Source organism: Oppia nitens, unplaced genomic scaffold, assembly GCF_028296485.1.
Source record: "Oppia nitens isolate AA-2021 unplaced genomic scaffold, nextdenovo-longstitch-racon4-pilon3 scaffold31_pilon_pilon_pilon, whole genome shotgun sequence".
NCBI classification, from domain to species: Eukaryota; Metazoa; Arthropoda; class Arachnida; order Sarcoptiformes; family Oppiidae; genus Oppia; species Oppia nitens.
The window spans coordinates 478,178-497,486 of NW_026533212.1; the positions used below are offsets into that span (position 1 = coordinate 478,178).

Below are 19,309 nucleotides of genomic sequence, written 5' to 3' on the forward strand. Positions count from 1 at the left end.
TTGCAACGTATTAATGAGATTTGTTGTATCCTCATCAACACATTGTGTATCTTCTTCGTTTTCCGTTTCATAATAAGCTGTTGTGGATGTTGATGTGATTTCATCAATAAAATTAATTACATCTTCGCTGTTATCATTAATTTTATCATATTTTGGTGCATCAGATAGCCAAAGAAGACCGTGAATATGTGGCGAACCTCTATGCTGAAATTCAACGCGATAATAACTTTCGATAACACGTTTATTTCCAAATGCTACTCCAGGCTTTATGATTAAATTGAAGAAATTTCGATATCTGTGTTCAAAATATCTGCTTGAAGTTACAGGGTCACGTCTTATTAATGATAACTTTTCGTCTCTTTGAAGATTGTGTACTTCTTCTAATGTTAATGACACATTATTTAAAACTTTGTTTAAAATAACGAGTAGTTCTCCCCAAGATGATTCGGCAGCAGATAAAGTAAAAAATAAAGTTGGCAATCCAAGTTGTCGTATCATTGCTATGGTTTCATCACGTTTTTGTTCCCAATATGATGGACTTGTTCTAAGTTTCGACATACTTTTGAATGCTTTGTCCGATGCAATAGCTTGATTAACTTTTGTGCTGTCTAAAGCATCATTGACTGACCATTCCGATTGTCCTTTAACTTTTCTTTTAAAAATATTTGTGGCACTTATAGCTTCATTCCATTGTTTTCGTTTGAAAGTAAAAAAAAGATATGGAATGTTTTCAGCACATCTGCGATCATATCTTCTTAGTTCTGATTTTGCAAAATCTGCCACAGAAAATCTCATAGTTTTGGTTATTAATGGGCGTTCTTGTCCTGCAAATAATTTTGGAAATGCCAATGATGCAGCATTAATATCAATCAAAATATTCAATGGCTTTTTTCCTTCTCCTGGAGCATATGCAACTCCTACTTGTGGATCTTCACTATCCCACAAAGTATCTAAACATCCAACAATTTCAGTTTCTTCAATGGTATTTGTAATTTGATTATCTTCTTCTTCTGATTCATTTATTTGCGGAAAGTCTGTGGGAAATCGTTTATACCAGTCTTGTTTTAACTTGACACCAGCATTTATATAAGCATTTTGCTTAACTAAAAAATTAAGTGCTACTTTTAACTCGTGTGTTCTAACAGTTTTATACAAGTCTTTGTGATCTAATCGAACAGGATCATTAATACGTCTTTTTAATTGAACTCTTATAATATGTAATTCGTCGTCAATTCTTGGAAGTAATGGAAGCATTGCATTTGGATCAACTGGAACGTTTACAACATTTCCTTTCATTTTATACTGTCCACCTTTTGGTAAATGTAATATTGTTTCAAATATTATTCTTGCAGACACCATTCTTTCTTCTAAATCATTAAGACAATTAATACAATTTGGTATTTCAGGAAACATTAATCCATTGGACAAAGCGAGGCGAGGAATTTTAGCTTTTAATATGTCTTGATAACATGTATTACAAAATTGACAATTTTCTTTATAATCAAAGAAATCAATTTGTGTTTTCTGATTATCGTTCAATTTCGCAAAGCTAACAATGTTGAGAGTACGAATTTGTGTTTTAAACCATAGACATCCACAACAACAACACATTTCAGTTGGTCCGTATAACTTTGTCTCTTCAAATTTTTTAATATTTGATTCTAGTTTAGTATTTAGTTGTTTAATTGCTTTAAGTTCTTTTTTAACTTCTTTTTGACGAACACGTGATTCTTTATCTTTATCACGTTTATCAGCCATTCGTTGTTTATTAGCCTCTTTTTCGCGATTACGCGATTCTTTGTCTTTAATACGTTTATCAGCCATTCTTTGTTTATTAACTTCTCTTTCGCGTTCACGTGATTCTTTATCTTTAGCACGTTTTTCAGCCATTCTTTGTTTATTAGCTTCTTTTTCACGATCACGTGATTCTTTATCTTTAATACGTTTATCAGCCATTCTTTGTTTATTAGCTTCTTTTTCACGATCACGTGATTCTTTGTCTTTAATACGTTTATCAGCCATTCTTTGTTTATTAGCTTTTTTTTCACAATCACGTGATTCTTTATCTTTAGCGCGTTTATCAGCCATTCTTTGCTTGTTTGCTTCATTTTCACGATCAAGAAATTCTTTATCTTTAAGTCGTTTATCAGCTAATCTTTCTTTATCAGAAATATTTTTTCGCTTCTTTTTATCTAAATATTCTTTTTCAGAGTCAGACATGATTTATAATCTAAATTTAATGTAGACGCAATTGTTTAGATCACATAAAGTATACAAATAACAAATAAATAATATTAATATTAGAAATATTAGAAATATTAGAAATAATTAAATGTAATTAAAAAATTAATTTTACTTACATGTTCTCTCTTCGATGGCTCGACTTGAACTGAGGCTTGAAATAATAATTTCACTTTATATAAGGTAATTAAATGTTGACGCAATATTAATGTTGACGCAATTATATATAATGACGCAATTATTAATGTTGACGCAATTATTAATGTTGACGCAATTATTAAGTTCACTAACAACAAATAAAAAATTAATATTATATATTAGAAATATTAGAAATAATTAAATGTAATTAAAAAATTAATTTGACTTACATGTTGTCTCTTCGATGGCTCGACTACAACTGAGACTTGAAATAATAATTTCACTTTATATAAGGTAATTAAATGTTGACGCAATATTAATGTTGACGCAATTATTGTTGACGCAATTATTAAGTTCACAAACAACAAATAAAAAATTAATATTATATATTAGAAATAATTAAATATAAGTAAAAAATTAATTTGACTTACATGTTGTCTCTTCGATGGCTCGACTTGAACTGAGGCTTGAAATAATAATTTCACTTTATATAAGGTAATTAAATGATGACGCAATTATATATGATGACGCAATTATTAATGTTGACGCAATTATTAAGTTCACAAACAACAATTAAAAAATTAATATTATATATTAGAAATAATTAAATGTAAGTAAAAAATTAATTTGACTTACATGTTGTCTCTTCGATGGCTCGACTTGAACTGAGGCTTGAAATAATAATTTCACTTTATATAAGGTAATTAAATGATGACGCAATTATATATGATGACGCAATTATTAATGTTGACGCAATTATTAAGTTCACTAACAACAAATAAAAAATTAATATTATATATTAGAAATAATTAAATGTAAGTAAAAAATTAATTTGACTTACATGTTGTCTCTTCGATGGCTCGACTACAACTGAGACTTGAAATAATAATTTCACTTTATATAAGGTAATTAAATGTTGACGCAATTATTAATGATGACGCAATTATTAATGTTGACTCAATTATTAATGTTGACTCAATTATTAATGTTGACTCAATTATTAATGTTGACTCAATTATTAATGTTGACTCAATTATTAATGTTGACTCAATTATTAATGTTGACTCATTTATTAATGTTGACTCAATTATTAATGTTGACTCAATTATTAATGTTGACTCAATTATTAATGTTGACTCAATTATTAATGTTGACTCAATTATTAATGTTGACTCAATTATTAATGTTGACTCAATTATTAATGTTGACTCAATTATTAATGTTGACTCAATTATTAATGTTGACTCAATTATTAATGTTGACTCAATTATTAATGTTGACTCAATTATTAATGTTGACTCAATTATTAATGTTGACTCAATTATTAATGTTGACGCAATTATTAATGTTGACGCAATTATTAAGTTCACAAACAACAATTAAAAAATTAATATTATATATTAGAAATAATTAAATGTAAGTAAAAAATTAATTTGACTTACATGTTGTCTCTTCGATGGCTCGACTAGAACTGAGACTTGAAATAATAATTTCACTATATAAGGTAATTAAATGTTGACGCAATATTAATGTTGACGCAATTATTAATGATGACGCAATTATATATAATGACGCAATTATTAATGTTGACGCAATTATTAATGATGACGCAATTATATATAATGACGCAATTATTAATGTTGACGCAATTATTAAGTTCACTAACAACAAATAAAAAATTAATATTATATATTAGAAATATTAGAAATAATTAAATGTAATTAAAAAATTAATTTGACTTACATGTTGTCTCTTCGATGGCTCGACTACAACTGAGACTTGAAATAATAATTTCACTTTATATAAGGTAATTAAATGTTGACGCAATATTAATGTTGACGCAATTATTAATGTTGACTCAATTATTAATGTTGACTCAATTATTAATGTTGACTCAATTATTAATGTTGACTCAATTATTAATGTTGACTCAATTATTAATGTTGACTCAATTATTAATGTTGACTCAATTATTAATGTTGACTCATTTATTAATGTTGACTCAATTATTAATGTTGACTCAATTATTAATGTTGACTCAATTATTAATGTTGACTCAATTATTAATGTTGACTCAATTATTAATGTTGACTCAATTATTAATGTTGACTCAATTATTAATGTTGACTCAATTATTAATGTTGACTCAATTATTAATGTTGACTCAATTATTAATGTTGACTCAATTATTAATGTTGACGCAATTATTAATGTTGACGCAATTATTAAGTTCACAAACAACAATTAAAAAATTAATATTATATATTAGAAATAATTAAATGTAAGTAAAAAATTAATTTGACTTACATGTTGTCTCTTCGATGGCTCGACTAGAACTGAGACTTGAAATAATAATTTCACTATATAAGGTAATTAAATGTTGACGCAATATTAATGTTGACGCAATTATTAATGATGACGCAATTATATATAATGACGCAATTATTAATGTTGACGCAATTATTAATGATGACGCAATTATATATAATGACGCAATTATTAATGTTGACGCAATTATTAAGTTCACTAACAACAAATAAAAAATTAATATTATATATTAGAAATATTAGAAATAATTAAATGTAATTAAAAAATTAATTTGACTTACATGTTGTCTCTTCGATGGCTCGACTACAACTGTGACTTGAAATAATAATTTCACTTTATATAAGGTAATTAAATGTTGACGCAATATTAATGTTGACGCAATTATTAATGTTGACTCAATTATTAATGTTGACTCAATTATTAATGTTGACTCAATTATTAATGTTGACTCAATTATTAATATAATTAGATATCTGTTTATGGCTGAGTTATAAACAATTTCTAATTTTAGGTTTATTAAAAAGTAGATTTGTCGGATATTTACCTTATTTTTCAATAAGGTACAAAGTTACCATTATTATATTTTGTATGTTAGTAAATAAATTATAAAAAATTTTCTATTTTTGTATCTTAAACAATAAAATATTTATGATTTTATTAGTATTTTTTATTAATCCGTCATTTTGTCTATGTTCCTGAAGAGATATCAAAATTTTAATGCATATATTTTATGCTTGTTTTTGATGCTTTATACAAATCTATACTTAAAATTTTTTTAAAAAAAAATTATGTACTTTGGCCGCCATTTTGTCTATGTTCCCGAAGAGATATCAAAATTTTAATGCCACTTTTCAATACATTATTAGTAGTCCTCTAACCGAATCTGAAGTCAGAATTTCAAAATTCGCAAAAAAATGCTACGCACACACACACACACACACACACACACACACACAAAAAGGCTCGTATAGATTTCAGAAAACAAAACTTTTTCAAAGTTTTTTTTGAAAATTAGATTATATATATATATATATATATATATATATATATTATTTAATTTGAATTTAAATATTGCATGTGATTTTTTATTGTTAATTATTAATTTATTTCTAATATAATATTTGAAATATATATATATATATATTTATTGATAACATTAATTTTATATTATTATTATTATTATTACAGTATTATTACAATTAGTAATACACTGTATTAACTAAACTAATCTAAAAAAAATAAATAATTAGTAACTAAACTGTCATTTTATATATCAATATATATCATTAAAAACTAATGTAAAAAATTTTTTTATTAGACATATTTTCTAACAAAAAAAAAATGATTATTATTAGCAAACAATTGTTAGTATTATTATCATCGACATCACCACCAATGATAAGTGTCGGTCATTATTGGCTACAATACCGACACCAATACCATTGGCAACAAATTAGAGGACAGACATCAGTATTATTATTATCTACCGATCCGTTAGCACCTAAAACAACAACAACAATGTTTAGACAGTTTGTTAGTAGGTTTCCGCTGCCGACGCCACCACTACCCATACGTACCGGCCGTATGCTAGACATTGAGGACATTGTTGACAAACAATTTAAGGAATCGGCGGTCAAGTTTGCATCCATATTGAACACCAATACGGATACCGGAGCCGTCTATAGGGCTACGGGTTGTATTGTTGATGTAGTGACCGTCAGCCGCGGCAGCGGCCAGACTGGTACTACAATCAGACTACGGCTGATAACCACAGCTCACGGCCAGGCAATTGGACTGCCGGTCAAACTGGTCGGCATTCGGCTACCCTATCAGCAGCCGGCACGGGTAGCGTACGTCAATACAGGTTTGGAAATGGCCTTAATTGAGTGTCAACTGACTACCCATAAACAGGTACCGGCATTTGACTGGCAAACAGCTACCGAATCGTTGCGGCAACTGTTTGGCCATGAAGTTATGGCACTGGGCTTTCCCGACGGTGGCTATCAACTATGTACCGGTTTGGTTAACTGTCCCCAGAGTTTAATGACCGACGATTATAATCTGAATTATATAACATTTCGGGAACCGGCCGAACCAAATGTCGAACACACGACACCCATATATCACGGATTTTCTGGCGGACCCCTAATCGATCTCCTCAATGGACAGTTGGTTGGCATTAATTTCGGTGCCGTCCGATCGCAACGTATTGCCGTTTCAGTGGATAATATTCAACGTAAGTGAGAGATTAGGGATTAGGGTTTAGAGATTAGGGATAGGGATAGGGATAGGGATAGAGATAGAGATTAGGGATAGAGATAGAGATAGTGATAGAGATAGAGATAGAGATAGAGATAGAGATAGAGATAGAGATAGAGATAGAGATAGAGATAGAGATAGAGATAGAGATAGAGATAGAGATAGAGATAGAGATAGCTATTAATAAATAACATATTATTATAAACCAAATAAAATTAATATATATTTATTTTTTAAATAAAAACTTATAGATTTTATGGAAAGTGCCGACACCTATAAGCACCGACAGCTGACTAGACGACTGGCCGAACACCGGGATCTGATACTTGGCTGCGAAATCGATTGGGACATCGATTGTCTAATTATAACTAATAAGTTTGTCGACTACGAGGGCAAGTATGTCAATCAAACAAACTACTGTTCCCTCCCTCTCTCTCTCTCTCTATAGCTATACTAATATAAATTAAATTGTTTGTTTGTTGGGGACAGCCGTTCATTGGATACGGACGACCTGATCGATACGGTTAATGGCCAGCCTATGGATTCGGTCGATCAGTTTGCCGAACTTGTTGACCAATGTTTGGCTAGTAATCAGCCGACATTGACCATCAAAGGTACCAAACAAGTAGGCCCTGGGATGTCATCGTTTACGGCAATTGTTAATCTGATACCAACACCGACAACATCGGGAGTGACACTAATTTAGGTGATAGTAGTAGTAGTAGTAGTCGTAGTAATAATAATAATAATATTAGTAATAGTGTTGTAATAATACTTTTTATATAATAATAATAATAATAGTTATTAATTAATAAAACAATTTTAAAAAAATAATTTATTAATTAATTTATTTTTTTTGTTAATAAATGATATTTATTTTAATTTTATTTATTTATTTTTTTTTGTGTTAATATTGTATTTTAAATAATTATAATATTATAGTAAATATTATTGGGGTTTAAGATATTTAATAAATAATTATTTTTTTTGTTAAATTTGTTTAAAAAAATACTGTTTATGTTTGTTTCAAAAAATAAAAAATAATAATAAAATATATTTTATGAATACTAGTTAGTAATAAGTTATATATTTTATTTCAAATTTATTTTTAGATAAAAATATAATAAATTAATTAATATTTATTATTTTTTTTTGTTAACAGATAACAATTATAATCTTATGATAAATTATTTTTAACATTATATTATTTTATTTTAAAAATAAATTATCAGTCAATTGATTAGATATATTGACAATATTTTGATAACAGTTTTTTTTTAATTATTTAATTATTTTATATAAAGTTTGGAAAGTTTTTAGTGATGTAATTGTAAACTCAAAAAATTGTTATCATTTTGTGCACTCATTTAAGATAATAATTATTTTTATCAACAAAAAAAATTGATTACTAATTTTTTTTGTTATAAATATTAATTATGTAATTAATGTTAAGTTTTTTAAAAAATATCTTATTTTTATATCTAATAATATATTTAATTATATGATGATAAACCTAATGTTATTTTTATTGATAAAAAAATTATTTGATAACTTTTTTTTTCATTGATAATAAATACCTATAAATATAAACTGATTTTGATGTATTATTATTATAATAACAATTTAGTTATATATAAAAGTTAATAACAAAAATTTTAATTTTAATAAATTATATATTAATTTTGTTTAAACAACAAAAAAATGTTACAATTTATATCATTATTATTATTAAATCCTATAACTATTTTAATAGTTATATTGTATGCAATTTACAGGTATTTATTGTTATTAAAATAATTAACAAAAATATTTATAAAATTATTATTTTTTTTTGATGACTAGATATTATACATCAAAATGTATGTATTGGGAGTCGCAAGGAGTACCGACAGCATCGGTAAGTCTATGGACACGTATGACCAGATCCATAGGCGATTGGGAACAGGAGTTATATGGAAAGTATGGCAAATGTTTCGGTATCTATGAACTGAACCGTCCGGTACTCTATCTGTCGGAACCCGATTTGATTCGCGATGTTTTAGTTAAAGATTTTCATAGTTTTCAAAATAGACGGGTAATTATAATCAACAAAAAAAACAATTAATTAATTAAATTGTATTTTTTTGTAATAATTTTACGGATATTTAATTTTTAACTATATATAACTATTAATATATAACTATTTATAATATATATATATAGTATATTATTGTCTATCTATACAATAGTTTATTTTATTTTTTAAAAATAATGTTTATTAGACTAACTAAATATTAATTAATTAATTAATTAATATATTAGTTAATTAATAAATCAGTAAAATTAAAAAATTAATAAATTAGTTAATTAATTAAAATAAATCAGTTAATTAAAAAAATCAGTTAATAAAAAAATTATCTATTAATTAAGTTTTGATAATTAAAATAATAATTTTTAAATTTATTTTATTTGATAACTTATCGGTACTTAATTATTATTATTTTAATTAATAAATTAATAATTAATTTATATATCAATATATATATATATATATATATATTTCATAGGATTACTCTACCGGTGCCGACAAAATCATCGAAAAAGTGGTCAGTCTTAACAGGGATGACGACTGGAAACGTATCCGTACTATAATATCGCCGACATTTACGGCCGGAAAACTCCGTAAAGTTATGCCATTAATCACTGGTTGTATGGATAATATGGATAAATATTTGGATACTGTATCCAAAAACGGTAGCTCAGGTGCTGGTAGTGATTTGAAACTACTGTTCGGGGCCTACAGTATGGAAGTCATAATACAGGTAGCATTCGGTACCCGAGTTGATACCCTATTTGATAGGGACAACCCGTTCATCGGTAACGCCAGCAAACTGTTTAGTACGGATTTCAGTCTCCGATTGCTTACGATTAATATGTGGCCCGAAATGGCCAAACTATTACGGTTGCCGTTAGTCGATAAATCGGTGACCAAATTTTTCAGGGAATTTACTCAGAAAATTATTGCCGATAGACTAAGTAGTGGACAACAATTGTCGGAAATTACTGCCAAACGGACCGACTTTTTACAGTTAATGTTAGACACGATGACAGCCACTGATGATAATGACATCGACAACAACAAACCACCGATGACTACAACCAATGATAATAATACTAATAATTTTGATAAATGTATGTTTGAATTGAATTGAATTTTTAGAAATACTAATTAATTAATAATTTTTGTTTTTTTTTTACTTTTATTTGTAAAGATCTGACAAACGATGAACTAATAGCTCAGTCGATCATATTTTTCATCGCCGGCTACGAGACAACTGCCAGTGCTTTGTCTATAATAACCTATTTGTTGGCCAAACATCCCGATTGTCAGCAGAGACTGTACGATGAAATCGATGATTACTATAGACATCATAAACAGGTATATATTGAATAGTAATAAAAATTATTATTATTATTAAAATTATTTATTTATTTTAATAATATTTTTAGTTATTTTAGTTATTATAACTAATTATGATTATATCTGTGATATGAATAAACAGTAAAAAAATATTAATTAATTATTTTAGTTTTTTAGTTATTAGTTATTAATTAACTTAACTATAATAGACATTTCATTTAACTGACATTTATTTATTTTTAATTTATAAAAAAATAGATAATTTAAAAAAAATTATATTTTTTAAACTATAACAAAACAAAACTATTTATAAACTAATTTACCAAAATTATATTTATTTAATTATTTTTTGTTATAATTTATTTATTTTTTATTTATACAGTAATTTTATCATAAAAATAATTATTTTAGTTTATTTTAGTTATTAATTTACTATTATATAGACTTCTATATAACTGATATTAATTTTTATATATAAAAAAATATTTTTACAATTTTTTTATTTAAATTATTATTATTATTATCACTGTATATACAGTCGGACACCGATTACGATGTATTGCTATCCATGAAATATTTGGACGCCGTCTTCAAAGAGTCTCAACGCCTGTATCCGGGCGTATCGTTTGTGGAACGGGAGGCCAACCAGGACTACACATTGAACAACCATACGACTGGCCACCAACAGAGATCCTCCGGTGGTATAACCATACGCAAGGGTCAAGTAGTTCACATACCTGTCTATTGTATACATCGCGATGAGGCTAACTATCCCCAGGCCGACCAGTTCCTGCCCGATCGGTTTCTACCGGGCAATCAATTAGGCCAACATCATCATCCCTATACTTATTTGCCGTTTGGTGCCGGACCACGTATTTGTATTGGTATGCGATTGGCCGTTATTGAGGCCAAACTAGCACTGGTCAATGCCGTCTACAAGTATCGGTTTTTAGATACCGGGGTATGTAGTGTATATACACATAGACACAAACATACATACATATACACACACATACATATACATACAAACATACAAACACACATATATGCACACATATATACACATATACATGCACACATATGTATGCATACATACATACATACATACATACATACATACATACATACATACATACATACATACATACATACATACATACATACATACATACATATACATACTTACATACATACACACACGCACACACACACACACACACACACATACAATTTATCTAACCGTTCAAAACATATATTAGATATTTATTTAATTATTTTTTATTTTGTTTTGTTTTCACAGAAACCCCTTGAGTTTTATGACGGTTTGTTAGGCGTTATGACTCCTAAGCAAGTGTTTGTTAGGGTTGAAAAACGTCCCGAAAATTAATTAATAATTATTTTTATAACAATAATAATAACTAATAAAATTTCTTTTAAAAAAAGTTATATTCATATATATCCTATCTATTATATATTGAGTTTAATTATTAGATGTATTATTATTAAATACTATGTATTTGAAAAAGTTTTATTTAAAAAAAAATATTAAATACAATTAATTAATTAATTTTCTATTGTATAATATAAAACTGTATAAAATTTTTTATATAATTAAATAAAAATAATTAAATACAAACAAATTGTAATAAAATATTATTTCGATATTTTTTTCTAATAAACTAATTATATATGATTTAACTAAAAAAAATTATATTTTATATATATATAATTTTTTATTAATTAATTAATATTATGTATATCAATAAAAAATTATGTATAGAACTATTAATATAATAAAATTAATTAAAACATTATTAAAATAATATATTTATTTTCTAAAAAAACAATATATTAATATAAATAGCTAATTATTTTTTTTAAAAAATCAAATAAAAATAAATTAAAGTTATTGATATTTTTTTAAAAAAAATAGTATTTTAATTTTTTTTATATATAGTTGTAAATTATTTATTAATATATATATATATATCCTAAACATCAAGCATTTTAAGCCACATCAATATACGTGGATTTATTAGCTTATAATTATCTATTGAATTAGTAAAATCAGCATGGTTATAATAATCATTGGGTACTAGATAGTCGTCCAATGGTTTTACTAAAAACCAAACCAAAACCAAACCAACAAAAATAAATTAATAATTAAATTAAATAATTTTTTTAAAAAAAATATGAGGGGTAGGGGTGTCTCAAAAATTACCCGTCAATTTGTCGGTAAGTTTTTTCACATCAACTGGCGTTGCGTACAAATCATTTGGTCCGGTCATCAAAACCAAATAGGTTGAACGTATCAGTTCAATGGGGTAGTCGGGTGGCATCAGTTGGCCATACCTTTCCCAATTACCTGTCGATCCCAGATCTAATCGTTGAAATCTATCCGACAGTATAAACTGGCCGTACTGTTGGGGTAATTGGACGGACATATACTGTAGGGATTTGGCAACAGTTATGGGTACGTCATCCTAATAATAATTTTTTTTTAATAAAAATTAAAAATTAATTAGTAATAATTAATTTAATTTTTTTAATAATAATTTTTTGTTGTTAACTAATAAGCTAGTATCAATTATATTTTTTGTAAAAATATATATAAACTTAATATTTTATATATAATAAATGTTTCAAGCTAAAATTATTGTTATATCTATAAAGCTAGTATCATTTTTAAATAATATATATACTGTATATAAACTTATTATTTTTTTTTAAAAAATGTTTCAATAAAAAACAAACTAAGCTAGCATAATAAATATATATAAATAATTAATTAAACTTATTATTTGTTTAATAAAATTAATTAAATTCAAAAAATTTATTTTATATATTTATAAATAATAAATATTACTGTAAGCTAACATAGATATTTTTTTCAAAAAAAATATAATAAACTTATTACAATACATATTTAAAGTTTATATCTAAAAATTTCCATATATGCAATAAGCTAGCATAAAAAATAGGCATATAAATAATTAATTAAACTTATTATTAAAATTAATATTTTCATATAAAAATTTTTAATTTTCTTATTTTTAAATGTTAATAGTTTAAGCTAGCATATTTTTTCAAAAAAAAATTATAATAAACCTATTAGTATACATATTTAAAGTTTAATATCTAAAAATTTCCATATATGCAATAAGCTAGCATAAAAAATAGATATAAATAATTAATTAAACTTATTATTAAAATTAATATTTTCATATAAAAATTTTTAATTTTCTTATTTTTAAATGTTAATAGTTTAAGCTAGCATATTTTTTCAAAAAAAAAAAATATATAATAAACCTATTAGTATAAATATTTAAAGTTTATATCTAAAAATTTCCATATATGCAATAAGCTAGCATAAAAAATAGGCATATAAATAATTTAATTAAACTTATTATTAAACTTATTATTTTTTTTAATTACAATTACTATTTAATTACTAAACTTAATTAATTTTAATTATTAATAAAAAAATAAATAAAAATAACCTACCGGTCCCACTGAATCCGGATCGTAGCCATTGTAGAAAAAATTCATTTGTTTACATAAATCACTAAACAGTGGATTAGTACAGATATATTGGCCATAGTATTGCATCCTAGGCCTGGGTTCGCCTATAAAGCCAATAGTATTGGTCCTAATTTATAATTAAAAAAAATTAAATAATTAATTAATTAATTATATATGATATATATTGCTAACACATTTATATAGCTAAACGGTGCAAACAATCGGCTCAGGCTTTTCGTATGGCTCAAGTAGGCTATGGGTGCCATCAGTATAACTGGTTTCACGTATTGATGATAATCGGGTTCAAGTGATAGTAGTACTAACATTGATGTCGTACCCATTGAATGGCCGACATAGGCTACCGAAGCTTTTTAACAACAATAATATAATTAATTATAACAATTATATAAGTAATTTTAATTTTAATTTTTTATAATAGCATACATTTTCCCGTAAACTTTCTAATATAGTCGATTGAATTTTTCAGATCATACATGCCCAGTTCGGTAAACGTATAGTTCCAATAGTTTTTAATACCTAGTAATTTATGGGAGGTGGGGGTGGGTGGGGTGGGTAGGGCGGGGATGTTATAAAAACAAATATATATATATAAATTAAGTATAAATAACTATTATTAGTATTATTGTCAAAAAAATGTGTATATTTATGTGTATTAAACAAAACTATTAGTATAGTAGTAAATAATAATAATAATTATTATTATTATTAAAAAATATTATTATTAAAAATTATTATTAAAAAATATTATTAAAACTATTATAAAAAACTATTATTAAAAAATATTATTAAAAACTATTATTAAAAACTATTATTAAAACTATTACTAAAAATTATTAGTAAAAACTATTATTGAAAACTATTATTAAAAAATATCTTTAAAAACTATTATTAAAAACTATTATTAAAAACTATTATTAAAAACTATTATTAAAAACTATTATTAAAAACTATTACTAAAAATTATTATTAATATTTACTACTATTAATAGTTTTATTTAATACCGGTATATATATATATATTTCAATAATATTAATAAAATAGTATTTAATATTTAATAATAATTATTATTATTAATAATACATACTATTATCGATATATTTATCCGAGTATTGATTGCCGCGGGTATTGCCTAACCAGACATCATAACCGCATGCGGACAATGTGAACGCCAGATTGGATGTTACCGTTAACTGACAATCGTTGACTAACGTACCGTTACGTTCACTATACTGGCCATTACTGGCCAACTGTCCCCGATTTGATACCAGAAAAATATCCGATGAAAATGATATACCGTGCCATAACAATACCGGTCCTCTAGATGGTCGTACTATGCCATCATCAGCACCGGTAGTAGTAGTAGTAGTCAATTGTGGTTTAATCATACGAAATAATGTCAGTATATAGCCGTCATCGGTAACTACTGTATGGGCAGTACTACCGAAACCGCGGGATTTGATTAGCTCTGGCTTTAAATACATATTAAATAAAAATAAACATAAAATAATTAATTAATTTAAATATAATAATTTAGTTACTAATAATTAGTTAATAATAATAATAATAATTAGTAAATAATAATAATAATAATTAGTAAATAATAATAATAATTATTATTAGTAAATAATAATAATAATAATTAGTAAATAATAATAATAATAATTAGTATATAATAATAATAATTAGTATATAATAATAATTAGTATATAATAATAATAATTAGTATATAATAATAATTAGTAAATAATAATAAATATTAATAAATATTCGGATTATTAATTTAACAAAATTAATTAATTACATAATAATAATTATTATTACATAATTTAATTAATTTTAATAGATTAATAATTATTTAATATTAATAAAAATAATTTTATTATATTTAAAAATTTTTATTTTACAGTATTTTCATAGATTTCCGGTATTAAATTAGGTAATTGTGTTGAGCACTGGTATATAAAATAATTGAAAATAACTACTAAATAATAAAATGCATAATTTTTTGATATAATTGATTTTTTAACATAATTAATATTATTTGATTTCAAATCAAATAATATCATATTATTATTAGTATTATTATTATTATTATTGAAATATATAATTTGTTATTTAAATTTTTTTTATTAAAATAAAACTTAGCAAATAATTTGCAAAATAATAAATAAAAAAAGAGTTTAATTAATATATTTTTAAATAATAATAATATAATTAAAAGTTTATTAAACTAATATACATGTTTATTAACACATGTTTTTATTATATRTAGTATTTTATATTATAAAAAAAATATATTTAACTATTAATATATATATAGTATATATTACAGTATATATAATATAAATTGTTTTTTATTTAGCTATATGTTTGTGTAATTTATAATAATAATAAATTTTTCATAATATTTTTTTAATTAGTAATTAATAATAAATTTAAAATAAGATATAATGATATTTAATATATTTATATATTAACACAGTATTATTATTATATTAATTTAAAATTAATTTTTTTAAAAAAAAATTATGTATAGAACTATTTATATAATAAAATTAATTAAAACATTATTAAAATAATATATTTATTTTCTATGAAAAAACAATATATTAATATAAATAGCTAATTATTTTTTTAAAAAAATCAAATAAAAATAATAGTATTTTAATTTTATATATTGTTATAAATAATATATATATATATATCCTAAACGTCTAGCATTTTAAGCCACATCAATATACGTGGATTAACTAATTTATAATTATTAATCGATCCAATAAAATCAGCATGGTTATAATATTTATTGGGCACTATATAATCATCCAATGGTTTTACTAAAAAAATCAAAAATTATTAAATTAAAAAAAATTAATTAATTAATTAATTAATTAATTACCCGTTAATTTGTCGACAAGTTTTCTAACATCTAGGGGTGTTGAAAAAAAATCATTGGGTCCACTAATTATGACCAAATAGGCGGACCGTATCAGTTCAACGGGGTAGTCGGGTGCCATTGGTTGGCCATACATTTCCTGGTTACCGGTTGGTCCCAAATCTAGCCGATGAAATCGACCCGATAGCATAAACTGGCCATATTGTTGCATCAATAGACTAGATGTATATTGTAATGATTTGCTAACAGCTATTGGTTCATTGTCCTTGATGATAATAAATAATAATAATAATTAATTAATTAATTAAATTTATCGGGTATTTAAAAAATAAATAAATAAATAATTACCGGTTCGGTTGCATTCGGATCGTAACCATTGTAGACATAGTTCATTGTATTGCATATATTGTTTAATAGTTTATTAGTACAAACATGTTGGCCATAAAACTGCATCTTAGCCCTGGGTTCGCCCACTGCTTCAATAGTTAGCCTTTAATAATAAATTATTAATAATAATAAATTAATAATTATAATATTAATAATAATAAATTATTAATAATTATAATAAACTAATAATTATAATAATAATAATACTAATACTAAATAGTAGATTAATTATTTAATTAATTTTGTTAAAATAATTATAGAAATTTAGCTATTAATTAAAAACTATTGATTTTTAAAATATAATAAATAAATTATTAGTATTTTCTGTAACTCTATTAAAACTATTACATATAAATACTATACAATTTTAATTATTATAAATTATTATAATAATTATTTATAATTAATTATATATATATATATATATATAACTAACCCGTTTATATAGCTAAACGGTGCAAACAGTCGGCCTAAACTTTTTGTATGACTCATATAGGCTGTCGGTCCCAACAATATAACCGGTTTCAGGTATCGCTGATAATCGGGTTCAACCGATAATAGTATCAACATTATTGTTGAGCCCATTGAATAGCCAACATAGGCTATAGATGCTATGGGGGAGGGGAAAATATAATTAAATTAATTAATTCACAACCCCCCACCCCACCCCAAAAAAATATATATATACAAATTAATTTTAATATTGGATTAATTAATATCAATATAAAAATATTTATATATATTTATAAAATTATTATTAATTAACTATATTATAACTAAATGAGTGATTATTAGCAATTAAATTGTGTTTAATAGAAAATAATAATAATAATAATAATAATAATAATAAATATATAAACAATTTTACCTACATTTTCCCGTAAACTTTCTAATATAGTCGATAGTATTATTCAGATCATAAATTGCTAATTCAGTAAACGTATAATTCCAGTAATTTTTATAATCTAAAAAATTTAAAAATTAATTAATTTTTTAGTTATTTTTTTGAAAAACAAATATTATTATTATCACTCAAAAAAAAAATAAAATAAAACAATATTAACTTAATATTAAAATCTATAATTTTATGGTTAGTTTTTTTTATAAATAAAAAATATCAATAAAATTATTTAGTTTACAAACAATTAACTATATGTTTATACATAAATATATATTAAATAAAAATAATAATATTATAAGTTATAGTAATAGTAATAATTATTATTAAAATTAATATAAACATAAACATAGTATTTAATAATAGTTTTTTAATAATAGTTTTTTAATAATAGTTTTTTAATAATAGTTTTTAATAATAGATTTTAATACTAGATTTTAATACTTGTTTTTTAATAATAGTTTTTTAATAATATTTTTTAAATAAAAGTTCTTAATTATAGATTTTAATAATAGTTTTTAGTAATAGATTTTAATAATAGATTTTAATAATAGATTTTAATACTAGATTTTAATACTTGTTTTTTAATAATAGTTTTTTAATAATATTTTTTAAATAAAAGTTCTTAATTATAGATTTTAATAATAGTTTTTAGTAATAGATTTTAATAATAGATTTTAATACTAGATTTTAATACTAGATTTTAATACTAGTTTTTTAATAATAGTTTTTAATAATAATAATAACTATAATTATTATTAATACATACTATTATCGATATGTTTATCCGAGTATTGATTGCCGCGGGTATTGCCTAACCAGACATCGTAACCGCATGCGGACAATGTAAACGCCAGATTGGATGTCACCGTTAACTGACAATCGTTAACTAGCGTACCGTTACGTTCACTATACTGACCAGTACTTGTAGACAACTGTCCCCTATGTGAAAATAAAAACGTATCCGACGATGATACCATACCGTGCCATAATAGTACCGGTCCTCTGGGTGGTCGTACTATACCATTAGCAGCACCGGTAGTCAACCATCGAGGATTAATCATACGATAGACGGTCAGTATATAGCCGTCATCGGTAACAACCGTATGGGCAGTACTACCGAAACCGCGTGATTTGATTAGCTCTGGCTTTAAATACATATTGATATTCAAAAAAAAATAAATAATAAAAAATAATAAAATAATTAAAGCAATTAATTTT

General features: G+C 24.3%; 4 protein-coding genes across 4 annotated transcripts; 2 read left to right on the top strand and 2 right to left on the bottom strand.

Annotated features, from left to right (window-relative positions):
- Nucleotides 1-6,056: 6,056 nt before the first annotated feature.
- On the top strand, nucleotides 6,057-7,672 carry LOC128956590 (uncharacterized). Its single transcript, XM_054302312.1, has 3 exons — nucleotides 6,057-6,943; nucleotides 7,218-7,362; nucleotides 7,456-7,672. Exons 1-3 carry the CDS (start codon nucleotides 6,103-6,105, stop codon nucleotides 7,670-7,672), a joined length of 1,203 nt encoding a protein of 400 aa, XP_054158287.1. The 5' UTR covers nucleotides 6,057-6,102.
- A 1,027-nt stretch (nucleotides 7,673-8,699) lies between these two features.
- Nucleotides 8,700-11,753, top strand: LOC128956591 (cytochrome P450 3A6-like). Its single transcript, XM_054302313.1, has 6 exons — nucleotides 8,700-8,741; nucleotides 8,809-9,040; nucleotides 9,513-10,137; nucleotides 10,218-10,384; nucleotides 10,905-11,327; nucleotides 11,667-11,753. Exons 2-6 carry the CDS (start codon nucleotides 8,828-8,830, stop codon nucleotides 11,751-11,753), a joined length of 1,515 nt encoding a protein of 504 aa, XP_054158288.1. The 5' UTR covers nucleotides 8,700-8,741; nucleotides 8,809-8,827.
- A 604-nt stretch (nucleotides 11,754-12,357) lies between these two features.
- LOC128956592 (lipase 3-like) lies at nucleotides 12,358-15,391 on the bottom strand. Its single transcript, XM_054302314.1, has 6 exons — nucleotides 14,995-15,391; nucleotides 14,333-14,425; nucleotides 14,081-14,255; nucleotides 13,871-14,015; nucleotides 12,588-12,849; nucleotides 12,358-12,485 (listed from the first exon to the last, which is right to left on the bottom strand). The coding sequence occupies exons 1-6, from the start codon at nucleotides 15,389-15,391 to the stop codon at nucleotides 12,358-12,360; spliced, it is 1,200 nt and encodes a 399-aa protein (XP_054158289.1).
- A 1,225-nt stretch (nucleotides 15,392-16,616) lies between these two features.
- Nucleotides 16,617-19,248, bottom strand: LOC128956593 (lipase 3-like). The gene is made up of 6 exons (XM_054302316.1): nucleotides 18,858-19,248; nucleotides 18,063-18,155; nucleotides 17,627-17,801; nucleotides 17,152-17,293; nucleotides 16,807-17,068; nucleotides 16,617-16,744 (listed from the first exon to the last, which is right to left on the bottom strand). The coding sequence occupies exons 1-6, from the start codon at nucleotides 19,246-19,248 to the stop codon at nucleotides 16,617-16,619; spliced, it is 1,191 nt and encodes a 396-aa protein (XP_054158291.1).
- Nucleotides 19,249-19,309: the final 61 nt, after the last annotated feature.